This window comes from Hyperoodon ampullatus (assembly GCF_949752795.1).
Source record: "Hyperoodon ampullatus genome assembly, chromosome: 10".
Lineage (NCBI taxonomy): Eukaryota > Metazoa > Chordata > Mammalia > Artiodactyla > Ziphiidae > Hyperoodon > Hyperoodon ampullatus.
In genome coordinates this window covers 82928448-82954407 of record NC_136923.1, presented here as the reverse complement: position 1 = coordinate 82954407, position 25960 = coordinate 82928448, and the positions used below count along the sequence as shown (strand labels likewise).

General features: G+C 50.6%; 3 protein-coding genes across 5 annotated transcripts; 1 reads left to right on the top strand and 2 right to left on the bottom strand.

Annotated features, from left to right (window-relative positions):
* Nucleotides 1-1003: 1003 nt before the first annotated feature.
* On the bottom strand, nt 1004-3331 carry NRM (nurim; the record flags this gene model as incomplete). 3 transcript variants are annotated; one of them, XM_079713249.1, is made up of 4 exons in its annotated part: nt 1004-1285; nt 1641-1835; nt 2444-2640; nt 3199-3331. In XM_079713249.1, the coding sequence occupies 4 exons, from the start codon at nt 3329-3331 to the stop codon at nt 1004-1006; spliced, it is 807 nt and encodes a 268-aa protein (XP_079569375.1). The 3 variants fall into 3 exon arrangements, with proteins under 3 accessions (XP_079569375.1, XP_079569376.1, XP_079569377.1); XM_079713250.1 differs by having other exon boundaries at nt 1641-1817; XM_079713251.1 differs by lacking the exon at nt 1641-1835.
* A 2642-nt stretch (nt 3332-5973) lies between these two features.
* Nucleotides 5974-16537, bottom strand: MDC1 (mediator of DNA damage checkpoint 1). The gene is made up of 14 exons (XM_079713205.1): nt 16396-16537; nt 15459-15839; nt 15304-15373; nt 13534-15008; nt 12956-13021; nt 12701-12790; nt 11511-12308; nt 11358-11401; nt 8784-10847; nt 8583-8702; nt 8269-8451; nt 7918-8043; nt 7709-7819; nt 5974-6740 (listed from the first exon to the last, which is right to left on the bottom strand). The coding sequence occupies exons 1-14, from the start codon at nt 16532-16534 to the stop codon at nt 6573-6575; spliced, it is 5835 nt and encodes a 1944-aa protein (XP_079569331.1). The 5' UTR covers nt 16535-16537; the 3' UTR covers nt 5974-6572.
* A 6233-nt stretch (nt 16538-22770) lies between these two features.
* On the top strand, nt 22771-24782 carry TUBB (tubulin beta class I). The gene is made up of 3 exons (XM_079713224.1): nt 22771-22867; nt 23146-23256; nt 23542-24782. The coding sequence occupies exons 2-3, from the start codon at nt 23196-23198 to the stop codon at nt 24597-24599; spliced, it is 1119 nt and encodes a 372-aa protein (XP_079569350.1). The 5' UTR covers nt 22771-22867; nt 23146-23195; the 3' UTR covers nt 24600-24782.
* Nucleotides 24783-25960: the final 1178 nt, after the last annotated feature.

Genomic DNA, 25960 nt, shown 5'->3' with positions numbered 1-25960 from the left:
CAGCCTTTGTTACCGTGGGGGCCGGGGCGGCCGCCGGGCTGCGGGGGACCCGTAGGGAGGGGGCGGCAGCAGGAGCGGCGCTCGGAAGCCAACGGATTTGGAAGCTAGCTCCCTTACCCGAGCCGCTGCCCCACTCTTCCGCTTCAACCTGTCTGCCGAGGGTCCCCAAGTCTGCAGCGAGGAAATGGGGGGATTTTGAGGAAGGGAGACCGGGTGCTCCGGGAAGGTGCGCGGCGGGGGGGGGGGGGGGGGTCCGCGGGGAGTGGCCGCCACCCAGCGGTCATCAGAGGGCGCTGCCGATGCCCAGACTCGAGTCTGGCTCGCCTGTCCTTCCCAGAGTCAGCCCTGCAGCTTGAGAGACACTGACAGACTGCATGCCACACGTAGAAAAACCAGGCTGAATTTTATTTTCCTGTAGCGCGAGTTACTCGGGAGAGCAGGGAGCCCTTAGTCACCCGAATTAAGAGCAGGAGAATCCGCTCAACTAGGTTCATGAGTCTGGAGCCCTGGGGCAGGGCCTAGGGAGCTGGAAAGGCCAGACGGTGGGGCTGGGCTGCAGCTGCAAGGTGTGGAGCCTGATGGGGCAGCCACTATCGTCAAACTTGCAGACCTTGGTCCAGCTCCCAGGAGGGGAGCTAGACATGGAGAAGAGGATCCTTGAGGCGCAGAGGCCAGAAATAGGACCAGGGGAGTGGTCAGGCCAGACCCTTCTTGTGAGGAGGTTGTTAATGGAGGGTCAAGCCCTAAACTCTGAGGAGACAGATAAGTTCCCCACTCCCTCTTCCTGGCTGGTGAGAAGCAGCCCTTGGAGTCCAATGGCTGAAACTCAGAATTTAAGATATGGAGCTGGACCCAAGGAGTGGAGGCTCAAGCAAGGGAAGGGACAGCTCCTTCAGTCCATGGATTTGGGCCTCTGGTCTGAAGCAGCCAAGGCCTGGATGTTAAGGGGATTTGGAATTGGAGGGGAAAAGGAAGTACAGGGCTTGGAACCAGGGTTAGCCCCTCACTCGGCCTCCCCGTCCTGGGGCCGGGAGAGCAGGTGGAGTTTTCTTTGCAGCTGGGCCCGGAGGTAGCGGAGATCTTGCTGGTCAAGTCCGTGAGCCAGGCCCAGGTAGAGGGTAAGGAGGAGAGCAAAGAGGAGGCGGTCAGTGCCCAGGGTGGGCACCACCCATAGCACAGTCAGCAGCTCCACACACACTGGGTGGCGCAGGTGGGAGAAGAGTCTCAGAGCCCGGGGAGACTTCAGGGCCAGAGGCTCACCCAGCCCCAGCACATGGTAGTACACCTAAGAGAGGGAGAATGGCTTAGAAATGGAGTCAAGCCCTTGTCGCAACTTAGCTGCCTCTTTCCTCCCCTTCCAGGCACGCTCCTTCTATAACGCAGGCCCAGGAACCACCCTTCTGAGACGGGGGTCCCTGACCCTCATCTCTGGTCCATGAAACTTCCCCAGGCCCAGGAAGCCCATGGTTTCCAGCCTTTGAGGGAGGACTGAGGGGAGACTATCTTACAAGAAAGGGAGGTGAGGGAGTCAAAAGCAAGAGGCAGGTGGAAGAGTAGGGGAGGAGGAGGGACATCCTTGGAGGGGAAAGAGGTATTCTAGAAAGGATCAGAGGTCTTGGGTAGGGATCTGGGAGCCTCACCTGTTTGAGGCCCATGAGCTCTGCGTAGTCAAAGACGAGAAGGATGCTGAAGATGAGGAGCCAGGAAATGACGTGGAGCACAAAGCAGAGGAGGGGCACCCAAGTGGCCCATGGCTCGGCCCGAGCCTCCCACAACACGGGGCCCCTGGGCACGGGCTCCCAGTACCGCATCACCAGCTGAAGGAGGATGAGGGACTGGGTATCCCAGCAGCCCACCCTTGAAAGACCTAGACCCAGAGGCTGCCCCCATCCCAGGCTGGCCTGCTGCTCTCCCCGCCTCTACCATGAGCATGTTCAACATATGGAGGGTGCTGGGTGGGGTCCCAAGTATGTAAGAATGACTTGTCTCTACAAGGACTTAAAGTCCTTTAAGTCTCTGAGGACTTAAAGAATGGATGAGAGTCACCAGATAGGTACACAAAGTAGCCTAGGCCAAGCACCCACTGAGAAACAGATGAGTACTGACTGGGAAGCTTTCTCTTGCGACCTAAGGAAGTGATTTGAAGAAAGGATAGGACTGAAGAGGAGTTAACAAGGGAATCTCAAGCAGGACAACGTGAACAAAGTTGCAACGGTGAGAATGCACATATCATGCTCGGGGAATGACAAGCAGTACAGCATTCTTGAGAAGAAGTAGGATATGTACTGTGGAGGAATGGGAGCTGAGATTACAGTCCTGAACACCCTTAGTTCTCCTCCTAAACCCATGTTTTATCAGAAGCCTAAGGTCCTTGCCTCTCCAGTCGACGGAATCCTTCCCACAGACTGTTTCCCTTGAGGACTCAGCTGCCAGGGCTTCATACCTGCAAGGCCAGGGCAGTGCATGCCACGTACAGTGACCTCTGAAGGACCCCAAAGTACCGGGACATCCATGACTTCACTGTCTCAGTTGCCATGAGGCTGTGCTGCCCCACAAATAGTAGCAGGAGCCCCAGATCCCAAGCCAGGGAGACAAGAATGCTTTGGTCCTGCAGGGCAGCCAGCCATCCCTGGCGGGCATCTAGCGGGAGTTGGAGAAAGGGACAAAAGATCAAGAAGACTGTGGGAAAAACTCCCTACCCTTATCTCCTCTTGGGACCCCAGGCCATGTCCCTTAATGCTTTCAAGAGCCTTAATGCTTCCTCTCTAGGCTTTGCCCACCTCACTTTTCTATTCCCTGTTTCTTCCCTCTTCCCCAGGCCTCCTTCAGAGCTGGGGAAGAGGATTCATGCTGGTCAGTCAGGAAAGGCATGGCTGGAGTGCCCTTCTTGTTTCGGTTCTCCAAATGCTCCCTCTTTATAACACTCTCCATAGTCCTCTTTACGAAGCTTTTCCTTAGAATACTCTGCTCATCGCCCTCTCTCCCCCTCAGTCCTCACTCTCCCGCCTCTCCAAACCGCTAATCCCTGAGTTCCTAATTTAGCCCTCTGGTCTCCCCTGCAGCGTCTCGGCGGCTTTCACGGTTCTAGTTCCCTCTCCTGGACTTCCCCTGTCATTTGTCTCCAAGCCCCGCCCCCGCTCCCTCTGCTCCGGCTCCACCTCCCTACCCCAGAGCTCATCCTCGGTCCCTCCCGCTCACCCGGACCACCAGACTCCGAGATTCCTCCAAGAAGTGGCCGAAGGGAGGTAAAGCGCACGAACTCCACTCCAGTGCCAAAGGCCAGGATGAAAGAGGCGAGGGCAGCAGGGACGAGGAGCAGTGCAGGGGCCATGGCGAGAAATGGAGGGGTGGGGAAAGGGGCGGGTTTGGGATTCCCGCGGCCGCAGGCTCCGCCCCGACCCCGCCTCCCGCCTGGGACCCTGCCTAGGAGGGCAGGGCTCCCGCGCGCCGACGCCCAGGCTTCCGGCCGGCGCGCGCGGCCCTCTCACACAGGGCTTCAGGGCCGATCCCTGAGTGCCCTTCCCCGGTCTGCGATCTCCGCGTCACAGAAGGGAATGTTAGAATCCCAAGTGAGAGGTGAGAAGGGCAGCGGCTGTTCAGTCAGTCACATGGTTTGAATCGCAGCTGGGCTAGTTTTCGCATCTAAAATGAAGACAGTTCCTCTCTTAAAGGGTTCTTGCAGAAACGGCATTATGATCCCACTTTCCTTTGACAGCTTTGACTAGAAAACAGCCAGAGTCAGAGGTTACAAAGCCTCAGCGAACACTTTAATAATGAACGGTGAGAGGACGGAAGACTGTTGACCCAGGCTGAGAACCCAAAGCTCTGAATCACCCATTACAGCTTGTTAGATGAAAAAGAGTGACTATTTTACCACAACTTAACGCTTAGTCTGTAATTTATTATAAAGCTGAGTTGTTGCCTCTCCACTTGCTAAGGGGAGAGAACTTGTCTGTAACACTGAAAGATTTTGTTCTATTAATGCCAAAGGCTGTTACTTTGTAATCATGAGAGTAACAATATGTTTAAATATTTGTGATAGAAAACTTTATTACAGTTGTAAACTTTGTAGTATGTTAATTTTATCCAAGCCTGTGATAATTAACTACCTATACAACCTCATTCGTTTGACTCCACTTACTAGTCAGAAAGCACTAAGACCTTTTGTCCAAAATTTTCCCTACAGACCTGTTTGTAATACCTGCAGACTAACATTCACATCTAAAAATCAAAGTAAAGTAAGGTTTTTCTCCATTAGAGTTAAAGATCATGTAGCTAAGGACCTGGTCACAGTAGCTATGACTATAGTAAGGAACTTAGAGATCATGAAGCTAATTCCCTCAGCTAATAGATAGAAGAAACATAGGCCTAAAGAGATCAAGAAAATTTCCCAAGATAAGAATTAAGGAGCTGCTAGTCCTGTGGGCTCAGGGATGACAAAATTGCCAAACAGCATCCCACAGGCTCTACATTCCTTCTCCCTCCCGGAGGCTTAGTATTCCCATTCTCCTCTGAATCAGTGCTATTTTATACTGTACCAGACATCATTATGTTCCCTCCTGATTCACTCTCCATCCTGCTTTCTGCCTCAGGAAGTTGCCCTGAATGGACTACATCAGAGAAAATCACAGCATTTGAGGGAAGCCTTTCTATGTAACTGTTCCCTCCTCTCAACCTTTTGGGTTTACAGGTGGCCACAGCAGAGCTGTGGGTACTGGCAATATTCTTTGTGATTTCTCTACACTCTGCCTACTTCTAATTTTCACTTCATTAAACTCTCTCCAAATTATCCTAATTTGACTGTGCCATAGTTTCCTCTTAGGATCCTGACTGACATTTATTACACAATGTGCTATGAGCTGTAGGATTCATTGGAAGTGTAAGAAAAGACCTCTCTTCTCTAGAAATTTAAATTGGGGCACTTAAATTGTACCAGTCATGAAGTGGGTGTGCACATGAGTGCTAAGTGGGGCTATAGAGACAGCAGGTGCTGTAAGGAATCCAGTGGACCTCAAGGACACAGGCAACTTCACACACTACAAGGCTTTGAGCAGTGCAAGGGGACTAATATTTATCTGGGTCCTACTGTGTGCCACACCCACTATGGCTATGCTTAATATATATTGTGAGATTAGATATGTCTAAAAGCCAGCACAGTGTTTGGCAAAGCTCATGCTGTTTCTACTACACCAAAGTTTTCCAAACTTAAGTATAACTTACCTGCAGAAAAGTGCCCAAAACTAATCAGTATTTTTTTAAATTGAAGTGAAATTCACATAACATGAAATTAACCACTTTAAAGAGAACAGTCCAGTGTCATTTAGTACATTCATAATGTGTGCAACCACCACCTCTGTCTAGTTCCAAAGCATTTTCTCTTCACCCCAAAATAAAACCCTGTACCCATTAAGCGGTCATTCCCCATTTTCTCTCCCTGTCAGCCCTGGCAACCACCATCTACTGTCTCTATGGATTTACCTATTCTGCGTATTTCCTACAGGTGGAGTCATACAATGTGACCTTTTGTGTCTGGCTTCTTTTACTTAGCATAATGCTTTTGAGATTCATCCTCAAAACACCGAAGCACAATTAGTACCTCATCCCCTTTTATGGCTGAATAATCTTCCATTGTATGGATATGCCACAACTTGTTTATCCATTCATCTGCTGATGAACATTTGTGGTGTTTTCGTCTTTCAGCTCTTGTGAAAGTGTTGATATGAACATTTGTATACAAGTATTTGTTTGAACATCTGTTTTAATTCTTTTGGCTATATACCTCTGAGTAGAATTGGTGCGTCATATGGTAATTCTATAATTAACTTTTTGAGAAACTGTCAAACTGCTTATCACAGTGGATGAATCATTTTACATTCCCAGGAGCAATGTAGATGGGTTCCAATTTCTCTACATCCTTGTAATCAACCAACTTCTAAAATTTACAAAATAAAACTGTACTACACCATAAGGTACATAGTGAATATTTATTTATCACAGAGGTTAAACCTAAGCTAACTTAATAAATACTGGAAAAGCAGACCAGAAAAAAAAAAAAGGGGGCAGAGATTTGCTCAACGTCAAAGCTAAAGGATGCTTCTAATGAGATGGGGCAAGGAGAGGGGAAAATATTTTAGTAGCATTCCGTAACTCCACCCTCAAATTTACTCACTCCAAGCATTCTTTCAAGTTCTGGACACTAAAATTGTTTCCACTAACTTTTGCAGGATGAGTAAGAATCCCAGTAAGAAAAGGAGAAACAAATGGTTTCCAAACAGGAAGCAGGACACTGTGCGTGCCATAGAGCAATAAGCATGTCAGTCCGGCTAAATATGAGCAGCAACTTAAGATATCTGAGCGTGGGATTGGCCAACTTTCAATGGCCATTTAAGAAAATCTGTGGCTCCCAATCTCCCTGTCTTTGTTTACCAACAAGCTTTTCGGCCCCACCCATGTTCCAAGACAAATCAGATCAGTACACCCCAATCCTTTCTAAAGCCCTAAGTTCTTTCTTCCAAATATTTCTAACACTTTATATATTGGCCTGGGAGGAAAAGCATACTGGGGTGGGGTTTTCAGGTGGATGACATTTCCAAAGTGGAGAGGACAAAGGCCTCTGGCTTGGCTTCCTGCTTTAGTACTCCTGTGAGCAGGAACTCAGGTGAGAGGATGGGCAGCCCAACCCGAAATGGAATGGCACATCGAGGGAAGTCCTGGGAACATGTGATCACAACTCTCTGAGGCTGGAAGAAAGACAGAGAAAACAGAAAGTCAGGGGTGAAAAAGAATCCTAGAAATAGGTTCGGGACCCACTAATCAGTCTTAGCAGCACCAAAACAGTACCTCCTGATGGGAAGCCATATGACACACACTGTCTATGAAGAACTCTTGCCACAAAAGCTGAGCCTGAATTTGTTCAACCTTTTAAAGTTAACTACGATTTATAGGAAATATAAAAGATAGAAAAACAAGATAAATGACACAACAAGGGAGCAAACAGAAAAATCCAGACTGTGGAACATTCTAAAGGACAAGTGACCTAGATTCTGCAGGAAGTCAATGGCAGGAAAAAGGCTAGGTGGGTTGGGGTGTATGCTCTAGAGTAAAAGAAAATTAAGAGATACAGCGCAATTGTGGGGACACATGGACCTTGTTTGAGTCCTGATTTGAACTGTAAAAAGACATTTTCAGGTGACTCGAGAAATTTGATTAATGGAGTAAGACAAAGTGACCAGGACACAACTGTTAATTTTGTTATTGACCAATAACGGCATGTGATTATGTAAGAAATGTACATATTTCTTAGAGATGTATATTTTAAGTACGTAGGAAAAAATAATGACCTTTGCAGTTTCCCTTAAAAATTTCAGCAAAGAAAATGAAAGAAAAGGAAAAAAAAAAAGGGATAGAGCAAATGCAGCAAAATCTAAATTAACCTGTTCAATCTGAGTGATTGGTATATGGAGGTTCGCTACATTATTCCCTCTCCCTTTGTGTATATTTCAAAAAATTGTAAATACAAAAATAAAAATAAGTCCATTTGGTATCAGCAGTCCTCTTCCTTCTCTATCCCTCTCTATACCAGAGGTCTTCCCCCAGCCTCTCACTACTCCGTATTCCCATCTGTACCTCCATTTTCCCCCTAACCTGTTCCCATTCCAGCCACCTCTCTAACTGCCACCTCACCAGATCCTGAACACACCACCCCTACCTTATAGGACCGGGGCATGCTGGGTAGGACGGTGCCTCCACAGCAGCTGATGATCTCTCCCATCTGAGGTGGTGGTGGCTGGACTCCTGGGGTCACGTGAATCTCATAGCCCTAGGAGGAAGAGAATGGTGGAGACAGTAGGCGATGCACTGAGAGGCTGTGGACCGCTGGGCAACAGCTGAAGTGTGGGGCAGAAGATGGCCTCTCACCTCCAGCAGCCTTCGCTCCCGAGCCCGGCTCAGGGCCTCCCGAAGGCTGAAGCCAAAGTTCTTCTCCTGCTCAGGATCAGTCACCACATATTCAGCCGGGGGCAAGAAGCAACCTGCCTTGCGGGACTAAGGACGGTAACAGTCAGTATCAAAGCTCAGCCCAGCCCTTCACCCAGCTCTTCTGTCTAGTGTTTACAGGGAGCTCACGAAATGTTTTCAGAATTAAGCCTCTGCTTCACTAACCTCGTCTTCCTGTACCCACGTTCCTCCCACCGCTTTCTAGAGCCCCATGTGAGCAACCTTCTCCCGCCACTATCTCTACGGGTCTGTCATCATCTCCTGGCCTCTCACCTGATGCAGCCAGTCCAGGGAGAGGATGGGGATGCCCCGCCCCAGGGCACACAGGAACTTGACTGTCCGGCGGATCCGATCCGTCACCAGGTGGGAAGCCTCAGCCACTGAGCTGGCCAGACTGCCCCCCAGGGCCAGCACTGCCCGCTCTCCATAAGCATCCACTACGCCTGTGAAGAGCACCTGTGAAGGGGGTTAGCCTAAGCTGTTACGGCAACCAGCGCCATCGGCACCCGTCTCCCAAATCCCCTAGGTCTCCTCCCGTCCTACCACATCTCCATCTCCCACAAAGCCCCAGGGCCCTTCTCTCCTACTTTGGGGGCCGTGGACTCTTGGATAGGTTTGGTCCGTCGCAGGCTGCGGCTCGGTATTTCCTGGGGCTCCTCCTCTGTCTGCGTTCTCTTTCTCTTGCCTGGTCCTGGAATCACTACATCCTGGGATTGAGAGAGAACTTGGTGGGAGTCTCCAAGCCCCCAAGCTCTTTCCAAACTAGGTGACTCCAGCCCCCTCCTCACCTCTTCCTTCCTCAGCTTTGCTGCAGGATTTTCTTCTTCTTCCTTAAGGAATGCTGTCTTCTGGGGAACTTCTCCTCTTTGGAGCCGTTTTTGAAGTGGAGGTGAGTCCGCAGTAGCTAAAGGCCTCTTGCGATTTTGAGAGGCCTCAGGCTGGGGCTCTGGGGTGAAGCCAGATCTATCTGCTGCCTCCCCCTTTGGGATCTGGGTAGCATGAGTGGGTGCCTCGGGAAGCTGGGCAAAGGCAGGCTCAGGAATGGTGCTAAGGGACTGGGCTGCTCTCACTGCCCCTCGTCTCTGGTTCCTTGAGGACCAGGAGTTAGGTTCGGAGGGTGCAGAGTAGGGTTCATGAACGTGAGCTGTGAGAGACCCATGTTTCCTAGTGGCCCTTGGCCTCCCGCTGCAATTGGTTTCAGGGATGGGCTCAGGGGGAATAGGCTGTCCTGTGGGGACTGGAGAGTGGGATTCAGGGGTGGTAGGAACTGGCACAGCACTTACTGTAGAAGACCTTAGTGTCCTGCTCTGACCACCCTGAGCTATGACTTTGGGGGTGGCAGGCTGCTCTGTGGGGGGTGAAGGTTCAAGGTCAGGAGCTGTGGGTTCAGTTGGCTGGGATGTCTTGACAGAGGATCTACGTGTCCTGCCCCGAGTGGCCTGAGATGTGGGCTCAGGGGTGAGAGACTGGTCTTTAGAGGTGGAAGGCTGGGGCTCAGGAGTTATGGGGACAACTGGTTCAGGGGTCTTAGCAGAAGAACTAAGTGTCCTGCCCTGAGGGGCCCGAGATGTGGGTTTGGGGGTGACAGGCTGGTCTGTGTGGGCAGTGGGGACATTTCGTTCAGGGGTTTTGACAGAGGACCTAAGTGTCCTGCCCCGAGGGGCCCGAGATGTGGGTTTGGGGGTGACAAGCTGGTCTGTGGAAGCCTGGGGCGCAGGGGCTGTGGAGATAACTGGTTCGGGAGTCTTGACAGAAGCCCTCTGTGTCCTGCCCCGAGTGGCCCGAGATGTGGGTTTGGGGGTGACAGGCTGGTCTGTGTGGGCAGAAGCCTGGAGCTCAGGGGCTGTGGAGACATTTTGTTCAGGGGTTTTGACAGAGGACTTAAGTGTCCTGCCCCGAGTGGCCCGAGATGTGGGTTTGGGGGTGACAGGCTGGTCTGTGTGGGCAGAAGCCTGGAGCTCAGGGACTGTGGAGACATTTTGTTCAGGGGTTTTGACAGAGGACTTAAGTGTCCTGCCCCGAGTGGCCCGAGATGTGGGTTTGGGGGTGACAGGCTGGTCTGTGTGGGCAGAAGCCTGGAGCTCGGGGGCTGTGGAGACATTTTGTTCAGGGGTTTTGACAGAGGACTTAAGTGTCCTGCCCCGAGTGGCCCGAGATGTGGGTTTGGGGGTGACAGGCTGGTCTGTGTGGGCAGAAGCCTGGAGCTCAGGGGCTGTGGAGACATTTTGTTCAGGGGTTTTGACAGAGGACTTAAGTGTCCTGCCCCGAGTGGCCAGAGATGTGGGTTTGGGGGTGACAGGCTGGTCTGTGGAAGTGGAAGGCTGGGGCGCAGGGGCTGTGGAGATAACTGGTTCGGGAGTCTTGACAGAAGCCCTCTGTGTCCTGCCCCGAGTGGCCCGAGATGTGGGTTTGGGGGAGACAGGCTGGTCTGTGTGGGCAGAAGGCTGGAGCTCAGGGGCTGTGGAGACATTTTGTTCAGGAGTTTTGACAGAGGACCTAAGTGTCCTGCCCCGAGTGGCCCGAGATGTGGGCTTGGGGGTGACAAGCTGGTCTGTGGAGGTGGTAGGGTGGGGCTCAAGGGGTACAGAAGAAACTGGAGAGGACCCTTGGGGCTTGACTTTGGGTTTTGGGTGGAGAGAGTCCAGCTCTGAGGAAAAGGGAGTCTCCAGAGCTTCCTGACTCTCATTTTGTCTGGTCCTGGGAATGGGCGGTTCTAAAGGAGGTGGAGAGGGCAAAAGGAGGGACTGAGGGGCAGGATGTTTTTGGCTCTGAGAGGTGAGGGGGTTTTGGAGAGGCGCTGAAGCCTCCTGCAGTGCAGGAGGCCGACAAGCATCTGGGGATTCCTGATCACCCTGGGGAGAAATGGAAGCCAGTGAGGGAGGAAGAGACAGAGAGAGGAGAGACAGGACTTGGATACTGTTCTTGATCCTTGTTTATAGAGTGTACTCATGGCATTTCTCTTTCTGTCTGTTCCATTAGACTGGGAATTTCCTCTTTCCCAAAGACCTCTCCCCAAAATGCCAGTATCGTATTCTCCATATATGGATGATGCTAATAAAGAGGACAGTTAGGAGAAAGAGGGAAGGGACTTGAAAAAAGGAGCTTTCTGAGTCAGGGAGGGGGAGACAGAACTTGGGGAACAGCTATGGAAAACAACAGGTGTCAAGGTAAACGGATAGAAGCCAACTAAGGAGCCAACTAAGGATCCAACTAAGAAGCCAACTAAGGAGCAGTGAAAATGGAAGAAAAGTTGAACATATGGGGAAAGGAGTAGACGAAAGCAAGGTCAGGGGAAGGGGCAGCGGAGGAGATGCAGAGATGACCTGTGGAGTGGGGAGGTGGGTACAGAAAGCAGCTCTCACCCTGGAAGCCTTCTCAGCAGGTGGCATCTTGCAATTCAAGTAGCCTAGACAGAAGGGAAAGACAAGTAGCTGAGGTCTAAGCAGTCAGTCACTTAGGGGTTGATTATCATGAGGTCTGTGTACCACCTTAGGTTCCCCTCTACCTTCACTTACCTCTCTGCTGCCTCCCGGGGCTCACTGGGGCGCCCCTTTCTCCACCTGACTGGCTCCCAGAAGCTATGGGGTCTGAAGCAAGTCCCTGAAGGTCTCCCGCCCACGCTCCAGGCTCTGGTGTCGAACCTGAGGCCTGGCCTTTCTGGTCCTGGCCCCCCGCCTCTGTCTCCCCTGTCTGTGGGCCTCTGTCCAGCATCACTTTGGGTACCTTCCCTTGTAACCCACCTGCCTCATACTCTCTCTCTGCTACTGGTTTCTCTGCTTCTCTGTCAAATATTTCTCTTGTAAGAGTCTGCTTTTCTCTCTCTTTCTCTTGTATTTCCTTGGCTGTCTCAATTTCTACCTTCAAACTCTCCATATCCCTTTCAGTACTTGCACTTTTTACTTTTTTGTCAGACTCTTGCTTCTGAGTATCTCTAGCTAACACCTGTTTTTGTTCTCTGTCCTGTATCCCCCTGGTTGATTCTTCCTCTCCCATCACATCTTCCCTCTCTCCTTCCAAGGGCAGTTTCTCAGTTTCCTTCTCCAATGGCCCTCTCTCAGGGGTCACCCTCCCTGCTGTTTCTCTTGGTGTACCCATGTCTTCCTCCACAGTCTGTATCCCTCTGCCTTGAATCCCCAGTGGCTCTGCATGAACTGGACACTCTGGATGTTGCTCTTGTGGTGCTGCCATAGGTGGAGAGGGGCAAGATGCATGGGCTTCAATGTGGGTGGCAATGGGCTGGGTCTCAGAAGCTTCAGACTCTCTCGGACAGAATGGCTGTGTAGCCAAGACCTCCCATGGCTCATCCAGGGAACCTGAAAGCAGAGTGAGCGAGAGAGAGAGAGAGAGAGAGAGAGAGAGAGAGGAATGTAGGTTGAAAAGGTAATAGCTTGAGAAAAGATGAAGACAAATTCATGCATAATAAATTTAAATGGGTTATTAAAGGAAAGCTGGGAGTAAGGAAGATAGTCATAACATTTAACATTTGTCTCAAAAAGTAAGCCCAAACCTTCATATAAAAGCTCTCTCAGTAGCCTCTTAAAAACTTATGCTAGACTAGTTGCTCTATGGGTCTGACTTAATATGGCATTTTTTTTCTGATGAGATGGAGGAACATCAGCAAAATGTCAAGGAATATAAAAGAAACGTGTAGGGAGGAAAATAAGGATGCCAAGTTAGGGACACAGAGGAGGGGAGTTTCTTATACCTGTGGCCTGGAAGCTGCAACGGGAAGGGCCAGGCTCTTGGGGCAGAGTAAACAGGAAGGCCTGGGTGGGTTCATCCTCCATGCTGGGGACTGTTGCACAAGAAAGCATGGCCTGAGCACTGCTCCACAGGACTCCAGGGTCCCATTCTTAGTTTCCCACCCTGACCGTCCCAGCTTTCACACACTTCAAGGACTACCAGTCTGATCTCCAAGCTCCTGTTTGTACCAGTATCCACATGACACAGATGTCCTCACCTTCCAGGCTCTGATTCTCTCTCTCCACAAAGCACTGGGTAGCTTGTAGGTCCAGATCTTCAGAATCTGGTGGGGGAGGAATATAGGATAATTAAAAAATCACAGCTGACCCTTAACTCCTTCCTTTTTCTCTACTATTCTCTCCTCAGCCCCAACCCCATGCAATAGACTGAATCTCTGTGTCTCCCCCAGAATTCTTACACTGAAACCTAATTTCCAATGTGAGGGTATTAGGAGGTGGGGCTTCTGGGAGGTGATTAGGTCATGAGGGTGGAGCCCGTGTGAATGGGATCAGTGCCCTCAGAAAAGAGACTCCAGAGAGCTTCCTTGGGCCCTTCTGCCATGTGAGGATATAGTGAGAAGATGGCTGCCTATGAAGAAGGAAGCGGGGTCTCACCAGACACTGAATCTGCTGGTATCTTGGACTTCCCAGGCTTTAGAACTGTGAAAAATAAACTTCTGTTGTTTATAAGCTACCCAGTCTATGGTATTTTGTTATAGCAGCTCAAATGAACTAAGATACCCTAGAAGCATTCTTTATTGCAGGGGTTAAGGGAGGAAGAAAGGCCAGCACTAACCATCGTGGTTGTCTCCAGAGTCCATGGTCCTATCCACATGTGGTCCTCTCTCCCTTTCTGTGGGCGTCTGGGCCCCCCCACTCTGTGGCTGGGTGGGTTCCCCTGGAGTGCCTATGTCCGCCACCAGATCTGCTATGTTATTCCTTGAGACAGGGAGAAGGTCCTGCTCCACTTGGGCTGTGGGTGACCCACCCTGGGCCCCAGCCATAAAAGCTCTGCCCTGTCCAAGAACGGCTACAGCGCACTCTGTCCCAGTATCTTCTTCTGCCTGAAGCTGGCTCTTTCTTACATCTGCCACTGCTGAAGCTGCTAAGGATGTGTTCTCCTCCGCATTTGGGTCACAGTCCCCAGCTAGAGGAGGCCGGGCTTCTTCTAGATACACCACAGGCAGCTTTGCTGGGCCTCCTTCAGCTTTCACATCTGTCTGATGTGTCCATGCTACAGGTACTTGATGCTTCTCCAGAAGTATAACAGCTGGCCCTGGTGGGACTTCCTCCACCACTTGTGTGTTGACATGCACTGTGGCAGAGGCTTGGCTTCTCTCCAGGTGGAACCCCGGTGAGCTCTTCTCTTCCGTCACCTCTGTATCACTGTCCCTGAGAGGAGGTTGACTCTTTTCTGAATATGCCTTGCCCGTGTGACCCCTGGGAACAGTTCCTGTCTTCTCCACTGGGAGCCCTTTTTCCTTCACGTCTGTGTCACTGTCTCTCCCAGCAGAGGCTTGGCTTCGCTCCAGAAGGGCCACTGGTTGGGCCCTATCGTCTTCTGCATCTGGATCTCTGTTCCACGCGACGGCCCGGCTCTCTCTTAGATGTGCCAGCGTGAGCGCTGCTGAGACTTTTTCCTTGTCATCTGTATTGCTATCGATCACGACGGAGGCTCGGCTTCTGTCCAGAGGGACGGTCAGGGGGGCCTCCCCCTCCTCTATATCTGTATCACTACCAGCCGGGCTCTCCTGCCGATGTGCCATGCCAGGTACCCGAGGACTCTCTGTACCAACTTCATGGAAGATGTGCCTCTTCCTCACAGGAACTACAGCTGGGGTCGCAGGGATCCTCTCTTCTTCCATATCAGTATCACTGTCTATGAAGCCACAAGGCTGGGCCCTTTCCAGATGGACCCAAGTGAGCCTTCTCAGAGGCCCGCTCTCCTCATCCACATCTGTGTCACTGTCTTCCCCAGCAGGCTGGCTCCTCTCCAGAATCACTCCAACTGGAACCACCCCACTCCTCGCCTTCCTCTCAACTTTCGTGTCATTGTTCTTCTCCTTCACTGAACACTGATCCTTTTCAAGCTGGATTTCAGTTGTGACAGGTTTAGGCTGTTCTGTCTCTGCAGTGGTGACTCTTCTGGCAGCTGAGGAGCCCTCCCCTGCTCCTGGTTGCTGACTTTCTTCCTCATCTGTGTCACTGTTCAAGTTGAAGGCAAAAGGTGGCCCAGGACCATCCAGGGCAGAGGAAGGTCCCTCTTCATCGCTGTGAAGGGAAGAGAAGAGAAAGTCTATAGAATCTATTTCCCCAAAAGGGATACCCCACTCAACTAGGAGCTCCTTGAGGGCAGACATGAGGTAGTGTTTTCTTTTCTATCTCCAGCAGTTAGTTTTCTACTTGGCACATCAGAGGTGCTCAATAAAAATTCAGTTAATTGAACGAGTATGTGTAGTTCCCCAGCCCGGACTTTCATGGTAATAAGTTCTCGTAGAGATGGATCCTCCAGCCCCTGATTCCTCCTCCTTTTGAAGACTCAGGTGTCTGGTCCTTTGGCACTCACCTCTCTGGAACTACTGTTGCCAAAAAGGAGGTCCTTGGTCCTTTCACCACACACTTTTCAGAAAGAGAATCTGTCAGTTGTAGAAAGGAGTAAGTTGACAGTTTTACACTCACAATCCCCATCTCCTCACCCGCCCTCCCAATACACAAACTTACCTACTTCTTCCTCTGAGTCCTCAGCCAACAGAAGCCTGTGGGGTTGAGTTCCTCCCTGTACCCTGGGTGTCTCCTCTACAGTTAGAGGGCCCCAGAAGACAAAGGGCAGGGGGACATCCAAGCGATGGTACTGGCAGGGCAAGTCAGCAAAGAGAATCAACTCCCGGTCCCTCAAACGATGACTCATCCCAGGGCCCAGGACCTTAGGAGGCCTCAGGATTTGAGTACCATTGAGGCTCCCACAATCCCGGAGGACAGGCGCCTTGTCCCAGGCCAAGATTTCAATCACCGCATGTTGTTTGGAGATAGATGAATAGGGCAGGGCCACAGAGCAATCAGGCATTCGGCCTACCACATTCTTCCCGAGGTATAGTGGGAAATCTAAGAATTAGAGAGGCAGATGGGTTCCAAGGCCAGAGTCCTGACCTGCTATTAGGAGAATGTTCCTGTTAAGTACCTCACTACTCACTCAAGGTCCCTCCATGCACTAGAAAAATAAAAGGCCCCAGGATAACTAGCTAATAAAGAATATATGCAATGCATTATTCATAATCAATATCCCATCCATCCACACTGGATTATTTTCTATTGTGGTAAAATATACATAAAATTTACCATTCAGCCAACTTTTCAGTGTACAGTTCAGTGACGTTAAGTGCATTCACATTGTTGTGCAAAACATCACCACCACCCATTTCCAGACCTCACTGGATTTTTATCTGAATCCCTTCATCTTCTCCTACCAAAGTAAAATCACCCCCAGTGAGTAAAGGGCACTTGCCTGGAGCAATCAGATCAATCAGCCCCCTCTTCTCCATTCCCAGTAAAACCTTTTTTCAGATCTCCCAGATGCATATCTAAGCTTGCAACCCTCCAATTACCTCCCCACAGAAATAAGAGGCCTATACCAGTACTTCAGCACCCAATAACCCCTGACCTTTTTCTGGTCCATAGGAACTACTGAAGATACGCAGTCGCCCAAGGGGCTCCAAGCTACACCCCAAAGATTCACTGGGTCTCTCTTCAACCTCCTCCTCTTCTTCAACTTCCCAGTTAATAACCTGGGTGTCTTCCATGATCTGAGAAAAAAACACATTATTATCACCTCTTTCAGTGGGTCACACACACAGCCTCAGAGAGGAGACTGCTAACTGCTGTAAACCTGGATAGCTATGGAGGCTGATGCTTCCCTTTCTGCCAATCATTCTGTTGTTATTCTTCTGAAGCATTTAAGAAATATCTTTGACCATGATACAGAATAAGAAATAAATATTATAGAGTCCCCAGTACAGAAATATATATAAAAACACATGCTTGGAACTTCCCTGGTGGTCCAGTGGTAAAGAATCTGCCTCCCAATGCAGGGGACTCAGGTTCGATCCCTGATCAGGGAACTAAGATCCCACACGTCGCGGGGTAACTACACCCGTGTGCCACAACTACTAAGCTCGGACGCCTCAACTAGAGAGACTGCGTGCCACAAACTACAGAGCCCACGTGCCCTGGAGCCTGCGCGCCACAACTAGAGAAGAGAAAACCCGCACACTACAACTAGAGAGAAGCCCCCGCACCGCAATGAAAGATCCCGCATGCCTCAACGAAGATCCCGCGTGCTGCAACTAAGACTCGGCACAGCCAAAAATAAATAAATAATAATTAATAAATAAATCTTAAAAAAACCAAAAAGCAAAAAAACCCCACATGCTTATTTATAGACAAATATTTTGAGAAACAATGTTAAGCCTTTATACAACACACTAATAGTTGTCATTCTGTCTTTTTCTCTTCTCCATTCTTTAAACGCCAATTTGCAATCCATTAAATTGATTTCACTATCCACTATTGGGATAACTTTTGCCAAACATCAACTATGTATCAGGCATACTAGCCATGAGGCAGGCATTTAGGACACTAAGGCTAAAAATATTCAATCAGGATAACATAGCAGGTAAGTGAAAAGGGTAGGAATAAATGTGCTTCTGGCTGCAAAGCCCATGCTTTTTACACTTTATCAGATCATCTCAGTGTGATCAGACTAAACTGCAAAAAATCATAACAGCCAAAAGAGAGGCTTCGTAGGTGTCAAGCACTGCTCTAATTGCTTTATATTCACTGACTTATTTAATTATCACAAGAACCCTGTAAACTATTATTACTTTTTTTTTTTGGTTGTTTTCCTTTTGGACACACAGCATGGCATGTGGGATCTTAGTTCCCCGACCAGGGATCGAACCCCTGGCCCCTGCAGTGGAAGCACGGAGTCCTAACCACTGGACCGCCAGGGAATTCCTTATTATTACTTTCTATTTCTCAGATAAAGAAACTGCAATACAGATGGATTAAGGAATTTGTCTCTCCTCTGCTTAACATTCTTTGATGGATTTCCATGCCCATAGGATAAAATAAAATCTAAACTCCTTAGCAAGACCCTCCACAATCAGAACCTCATATCCTCAAATGTATGTCCCACCCGCACCTCACCCAAGCCTATGATTCAGCCACATGGACCTTCTCCCCAGTCTATGAACACATTGCTCCCTCTCATCTGCAGGCCTTAGCCAGCTCCTTAGCCCTCTGCTCATAGTTTTCTGGTCCAAATCCTACCCATCCTTTATAATTCAGTTCAAATGTTACTTCCTCAGCAAAGCCTTGCCTGGAGTCTTCTCTGCTTTCTGGTGTTCCCCATGTTCCTAAGTGTTTCACAGTGGTTGGTGGACTTGTACTTATCCTGATAGTTCTCACCATAGTGTAACTATTACATTCCATTTCTGCCTCACACCCCCCGAGAACTGGACCAGGCAGAAGAACTGTGTCTTTTCCCCAAGGGTCCATCATATTCATTCAACAGTTATTGCGCACCTGGTACCGCTGTAAGTATTCGGGATACATTCCTGAACCAAAAGTAAAATTAACTCTGCCCTCCTGATTAAAGAACAAATAAGATGAAAACTCAAAACAGTATGAAAGACGCTACTCTAAACGGAAACTGTTGACAGGTTGGGAAAGTAGGACACCTCCATGGAGATAGTGTTAACTCCGCTCTTATGACTGGCGAACTCAGCTGGTGCCCATGACCCTCGTCTCCAATCCATGGGCCACCACCTTTGATCCCCCTCCATCCCACGGGTTCCCTCCTAGCCCAACGTCTCCCTGTGTCTTCATACCTAAGGTCAGGGAGGGGCGTCAGGTAAGGATGAGTATTATAATCCGAGAAGCAAATTTCCAAGTATCCTCCGCCCAGTCGTACCCAAGGCACGCCCCTCCCGCCCACCGGGGAAAACCAAGATGGCACCCGGGGAGCCGTGGGCGAGGCCCCCCAGAACTCACCTACTTTCAGTCCCCGCGCGCGCCACCAGTAACGGCCGCGACCGGGGTGGCGCGAGTGCCTGAGCGGGGCGGGGGGCGATTCGCTGATTGGCTCCTGCCGCTGTCTTTCACAGCCCGGCTGCACGCCGACAAAGCAAGCCGCCAACTCGGAGGCACAGCCAGAGCCCCGCCCTGTCCCCGCCCTCTTATCCCTCAAAGGGGCGGCTTCTCCAGGGAGGCTGAGATCAGTTGGCTGAGGCTGTAATCAGAGGCCGCCGAAGGCGCACAGAATAGCGCACCTCGATTGGGCAGCTCCAAAGGACAACCCACTGACGCTTCACCGCACCGCCCACTTCCCGCGCAGATTTCCAAATCGCGACCACAGAGTCTGGCCGCCAGCGACGGATAGAGGGGCTTACCATAGTCGTCGCCCCAAGCATCTAGTGCGGCCAGAGCGTCCTTCCGCGGTCCTCCCAGACATGGTGTCCGCTGACTCATGAGAAATGAAAATGGGTTGCGGGTTGCAGTCGTGGCTGAAGGCTGCAGTTTGGAAAATATCCCGTAGGCGTGGCGCTTGAGGGCTCATTGCAATGGAAGTTCATTTTCTTATGAGTTAGCTCGTCTTGAAGTCATGTCATTTCCTCTCAGAATACATTCCTGATGGACATTTTGAGGTCATTCTCCAAGAGTAAAGATTCCTAGGCAAACAGAACTGTTTCGTTCACTATCTTGAAGGCTGACCGAGGTCTTTGAAGGGTTCAAGGATGATAAATATCATTTATTTCATTAAATGTCATACTAAGACAAGAATAATAATTTGACATGAACAATTTAGGAAGAACTTTTGCATTCTTATCTCACTTCATTCTGTCTACAATAGGCAGAAATAGGTTTTATAGAAAGAATCGGAGCTCTGCCGATAACTTGCCTACAACTAATGTAAGGTGGAGACAAATTGAAACCAGTTCCCTAACTGTAAATCCTGAACTCTCTTCACTACCACAAAATATGTAATTACTTTCATTGTGATCATGCCCTAAAACATGAACATTCTATTTTAAGTGGGTAGACGGGTCTTACACAACTTGATGTTCTTTTATTTATAAAACGACTGAGAAGTGTGTGTTGAATCCAATGTGAATTAACAATGATGACCTTGATATAACATGTCCTTTATCACAGTGCTTACCACACTCAATTATTGTTTATACACTTCTCACGAAATTGCAAGATCCTGAAGAACAGTGAGCTACTTCTTAATCATTTTTGTATCCCTAGCTCCTGGTTTGGTGGACACTTAGTATCTCTCAAGTTGAATTAATCCCCGAGATGAAACATGCCACTCAGACTTCAGCTCATCCAGTTTCTTCCCCATCACCTCCCTACGCCTTTTATTTCAATCCTGAGGCTCCTGGAAGGTTGCAATGGTCAGCCACCTAGTCAGTGAAATCAGTGAACTGAAAAAACACTGACTTCATCAGTGTCTAGAGAGGCAGGCTGGAAGACACTGAAATTCTATCAGGTATCTCACCCCATAGTTCTCCGCTGGACAATCGTGTGTTAAACGCTGCTCTAAGGCCCAGACTCCCCACATGGACAGACACTTCTGGCATATCAACTTCTCTAAACCATTCAACTTATTCTTGAACATACCCTTCACACAATTACTTCTCTATCTTGAAAAGCCCTTGCTGCAATTTTGTTTCTAAACGTTATCATTAGAAAACTCCCAAGGAAATAGCAGGAGGGCAATCCCCTCCTTCTTCCTGAGGTATCTGGGGGAGCAGCAGCTTACTGAAGTTCATGCCTTGGGTCACCAAAGGACCAGCTGTTAGATAGCAGATCAGGATGCCGCATTTCTCCCCAGTTTTCGCTGAGCTAAGCAGTCCTGTCTTCCCAAGAGCTACCGCAGCGGGGAGCTTTCAGGGCGTGCCCCCACTCCACCTTCCAACGCCTGGCACCCCCGGGTTCCCAATTTCTGTATCCGTAAACTACTCTCTTTTTATACCAGAAAAGTCAGGCATAGAGGAAGGAACCCTTGCGCAAGGTCATTTTTCATTAAAAACTCCCAAACCAAACCCCCCATACCCAGTACCCACCCATTTGTTCTTTCATTTTGCAGCGTGGACAACAATAGAGGACTACAACTCCCAGGGAGGACTGCGCTCGTCCTGCCGAGCAGGGACCAATGGACGTCTGATACATGACCAGCACGGACTAATCAGGGCCAGCCTCGATGAGGCTTTGTCTCCCCACCACCTCGCGGGGCGCGTTCTCCCGCCTCCCGGCCCCCGCGCACGCGCGCCCCGCCCTGCCCGCCTTTCCTCCCGTGCCCTCCCCTCTTCTTTCTCCCTCTCAGAACCTTCCTGCCGCCGAGTTCGGACCTCGCTGCTCCAGCCTCCGGGCCCCGTCCCATCCTTCCAGCCTGCGACCAGCAGCAGAGAAAAACTAATTACATATCATTTTCTTGCCCCGTACACACTTGTGAGGCGAGCAAAAAGATTACAATAAATTTTTAAAATGAGGGAAATCGTGCACATCCAGGCCGGTCAGTGTGGCAATCAGATCGGTGCCAAGGTAAGGATTTTTAACCTCTTTTGACTATATTTATTTTTGAGAAGAAAAAAATCCAGGTAAATTATGACTAATGGCTCTGGGACATTCGCATCCTCCATTCTTAGTCAGGCTTTGCCCCTTAAAAGTTGTATGTATATATAATACACGTTTGTATTATGCAAAGCTGGGATTTGCTTTTGAAAAATGGGGAATTTTTCTTGGCAGGCTTATTTTGGGGAAGCTGTTAAAAGCACCCTTCAGGTTTAGGGGGCGGGAAAACCGAGTTTCTGTAAAATTTTACTTAAAAAGGGCATCTGCTAACGGTCCGAGGACCGGGGAGCGAGGGAGATGCGGAAACGGCCCGAGACAAAGCGAGATGAGGTTTTCCCCATGTGCATCCCCTTTGGCGGGGCTTCGGAGGGCTAAGCCGGAGGGGGAAGGGGCGAGGCTGGCGGGCAGCTGCAGAGAGGTCAGATTCAAATGTGGGGGACGCGATGCGCCAGGGTGGGCTGCACTACGCGATATCCTTTACAAAAGGTCAGGTGTCCCCGGACACCCGCGGTCCCCAAGGGGCGGTCCCCCAGTTTTTCATGCATGGAAGGCTAATATGTGCTGGACTAATTTCAGTTTCTTTCATTTGCCCTTAACCGAGAGACCCTTTTAGGGCGTGAACAGATATGGAGAAAGAGTGAGGGGAAAGGGGGAGTGCTTTCTTTAAAAGGGCTCCTCAGGGCCAAAGAGTAGGACAAAGGAAGAAAAACCTCATTTAAAGCAAGGGGGTTAAAATTAAAAGCTAGAGAAGAAATAAAATTCCGAGGCCAAGGGGGAGGTTTTTTTTTTCCTTTGCGCGCGGTTACAGTGTAGCGGGGGAGGGGCGGGGAGGAAGCGCGGCTGCTACGTTAGAGCAGAAGGGCGGGACCCGGGCGCCCTGGCGCGCTGGGACAATGCGGCCGGGCCAGCCCGCTGGGGGCGCGCGAGCCCGAGCCAAGTCCCGCCCTTACCGCGCGGAATTCGCGCTTCGGCCCCGCCCACGGGCGGCACCTCCCTTTGTCGGCGGCTCGCACGCGCCTGCGCCGCGGTCACGTGCCGGGCGGGGTGGGCGCCTGCGGCAGTGGCTCCTTTCTCCGGCCCCCAGCTCTTTGTGCCCTGCGAAGGGGGGGCGGGGAGGTGCGCTTCTCCGAGCAAGTCGGCCGCCTCCATCTACCCACCTCGGTGCCTACGATCGCCGGGACCTTCCACAGCATCTCACATCCCAAGCAGTGAAAGCTGCAGTTTTCCCGCGTGTGCAGGTGTTCAGGGGAAGGGTGTGGCAGGCAGAAGGAATGCCAGGCCCTAGGGGAGGGCCCGCCACAGGCGTATCTGGAATTAAAATGGCGGTAGAGGGCGTATAATTGGCTGGAACCTGAGCTGTTGAGTACCCGTTGCTCTCCCCCGCCAGTTCTGGGAGGTGATCAGTGATGAACATGGCATCGACCCCACCGGCACCTATCATGGGGATAGCGACCTGCAGCTGGACCGCATCTCCGTGTACTACAATGAAGCCACAGGTGAGGGCAGGAGGCCGTGAATCACGGGTCCCATCACTCCCACTTCTCGGGTCTCTGCCTCCCTGGGAAACCCTTTATCCCCTTTGAATGTTGAATGAATCCATTCGCTCCGTTTGGAGGCCTTTCTTCCATTTCCCCCATCGGGCCTTAAAAGTGGCTCTGCTGCCACCTGGTGGCAGTGCCTGGAATCACAAGTTTGGGTCCCCAGCTGCCTCCCAGCCCCAAAATATTTACCTCTATGTCTGTCAGTTTTTACAACGCTACTTTATTCCCTGTAGGTGGCAAATATGTTCCTCGTGCTATCTTGGTGGATCTAGAACCCGGGACCATGGACTCTGTTCGCTCAGGGCCTTTTGGTCAGATCTTCAGACCAGACAACTTTGTTTTTGGTGAGTTACACAGACAATAGTAGATACTTATTCAAGTTATTTGGGGTGCAGCAAGAGAGGAAATGATTGTACTGAAGAACTTATACAGGGCTGTGTTTTGAAATCTAATGGAGGATAGAGGTAGTGACTGCTTTAAATAGTAAATTGTGCGGGGGTGACAGGTGTACCACAGGGTGGGGAGAGAAGATACATCCACTGGCGTTACTGCAGAAGTTGAAAGGTAGAAATGTGGCCATGTATCTTCCACACTTTACTAACCAAGCTTGCCTTCTGACCCCATTGCAGGTCAGTCTGGGGCAGGCAACAACTGGGCCAAGGGCCACTATACAGAGGGGGCCGAGCTGGTCGACTCAGTCCTGGATGTGGTTCGGAAGGAGGCCGAGAGCTGTGACTGCCTGCAGGGCTTCCAGCTGACCCACTCACTGGGCGGGGGCACAGGCTCTGGAATGGGCACCTTGCTCATCAGCAAGATCCGTGAAGAGTATCCTGACCGCATCATGAACACCTTCAGTGTGGTGCCCTCCCCCAAAGTGTCCGACACTGTGGTTGAGCCCTACAATGCCACCCTCTCCGTCCATCAGCTGGTGGAGAACACTGATGAGACCTACTGCATTGACAACGAGGCCCTTTACGACATCTGCTTCCGCACCCTCAAGCTGACCACGCCAACCTACGGGGACCTGAACCACCTCGTCTCGGCCACCATGAGTGGTGTCACCACCTGCCTCCGCTTCCCTGGCCAGCTCAATGCTGACCTCCGCAAGCTGGCGGTCAACATGGTGCCCTTCCCACGTCTCCACTTCTTCATGCCTGGCTTTGCCCCTCTCACCAGCCGTGGAAGCCAGCAGTATCGGGCCCTCACTGTGCCTGAGCTCACCCAGCAGGTCTTCGATGCCAAGAACATGATGGCAGCCTGTGACCCCCGCCATGGCCGGTACCTCACCGTGGCTGCTGTCTTCCGTGGGCGGATGTCCATGAAGGAGGTGGACGAGCAGATGCTCAACGTGCAGAACAAGAACAGCAGCTACTTCGTGGAGTGGATCCCCAACAACGTCAAGACGGCCGTCTGCGACATCCCGCCCCGTGGCCTCAAGATGGCGGTCACCTTCATTGGAAACAGCACAGCCATCCAGGAGCTGTTCAAGCGCATCTCAGAGCAGTTCACTGCCATGTTCCGCCGGAAGGCCTTCCTCCACTGGTACACAGGTGAGGGCATGGACGAGATGGAGTTCACCGAAGCTGAGAGCAACATGAACGACCTCGTCTCCGAGTACCAGCAGTACCAGGATGCCACCGCAGAAGAGGAGGAGGATTTCGGTGAGGAGGCCGAAGAGGAGGCCTAAGGCCGAGTCCCCATCACCTCAGGCTTCTCAGTCCCCTCTGCCTTCTTCCTCAACCGCCCCTTTCCTCTCCCTCAGAATTTGCGTTTTCTGCCTGTGTCTTTTTTTTTTCTTTTTTGGGGGGGGGGTTCTAGAACAGTGCCTGGCACATAATAGGCGCTCAATAAATATCTGTTGTTTGTTGAATGTCTCCTCTCTCTTTCCACTCTGGGGAACCTAGATTTCTGCCATTCTGGGTGACCCTGTATTTCCTCTGGTGCCCACTCCTCCCATCTGTCCAGTTAACATTTCCCTCTCTGTTTTCAAGATAAACTCTCAAGAAGCTGGGTCTCATCAAATCCCATTCAGAACCATGTGCTGATAACCCGGATAGATGACCACCATCCTAGGCCCATGTGGTAGCCCAGGGGAAAAGAAACGAAGCAGCAGGTAGAAGTCCCTACTGGGAAGGTGGGGTTTTGGAGAGGGGCATCCAGGCTATTGAAGTCCTAGTTTCCAGGTATCTCTCTGCTCCTCTCAGCTTCTGGGGAGGTGTTAACAGTATTATCTCCATTTTCAATCTCCCACCAAGCTCTGTCCTGAGCTATTTCCTTTGTAAGGTTCTGGCTACCACCCTGTCAAGGGGGGGATCCTTCCCTCTTCCACTTTACCTCCTTCGTAATGTTGGATTCCTTCCTTTCCCCTGGTCAGAAAAGGGGGTCAAGAGGAGCAAGGGAGACTAGTCTCTAAGCCTCCAGAAAGCCCCTCCGCAGCCCTGTCTTTTCTTACGGAAAAAAATGACTATCAGCCCTTCTGTACCTATACGGAAAGCTATGTGCTACCACCTAAATGTCATTCCCCAGAGAGGGGACAGGACACCCTCCATCTTTTGGCAACACCTCATCTCTTACTTTTGCTACTGCCTTCCCCCCTACCCTTGGTTTTGTCCTATTCTACACTTCAGATTTCTATTGTGTTGAACTTGCTTTTTTTCATATTGAAAAGATGACATTGCCCCAAGAGCCAAAAATAAACGGGAATTGAAAAAAAAGAGTTGCGAGATGTGTGCTCATTCAGGGAAAGGTTGCTGGTGGAGGCATGGGGCTCAAGTTCAGTTATATAATATATTCTACTTCCCATAAACTAATGAGAAGAATATCCTTACACCTTAATCCCTGGTACCCACCACCTGTACCTGTCTTAGTAACTGGGGTAGGTATAGGCCCAGATGCAGGATCTAGGGACAGAAAAGGGAACTGAGATGGATGTCAAGTGGTTGCAAGATCAGCATCCCCTTGAACAATCCTGCCCAGATGTACTGAACCAGAATGGGTTGGACCCCAGCAGTCTGTTTTTAACAGTGCTCCAGAAGAATCTCGAATGCA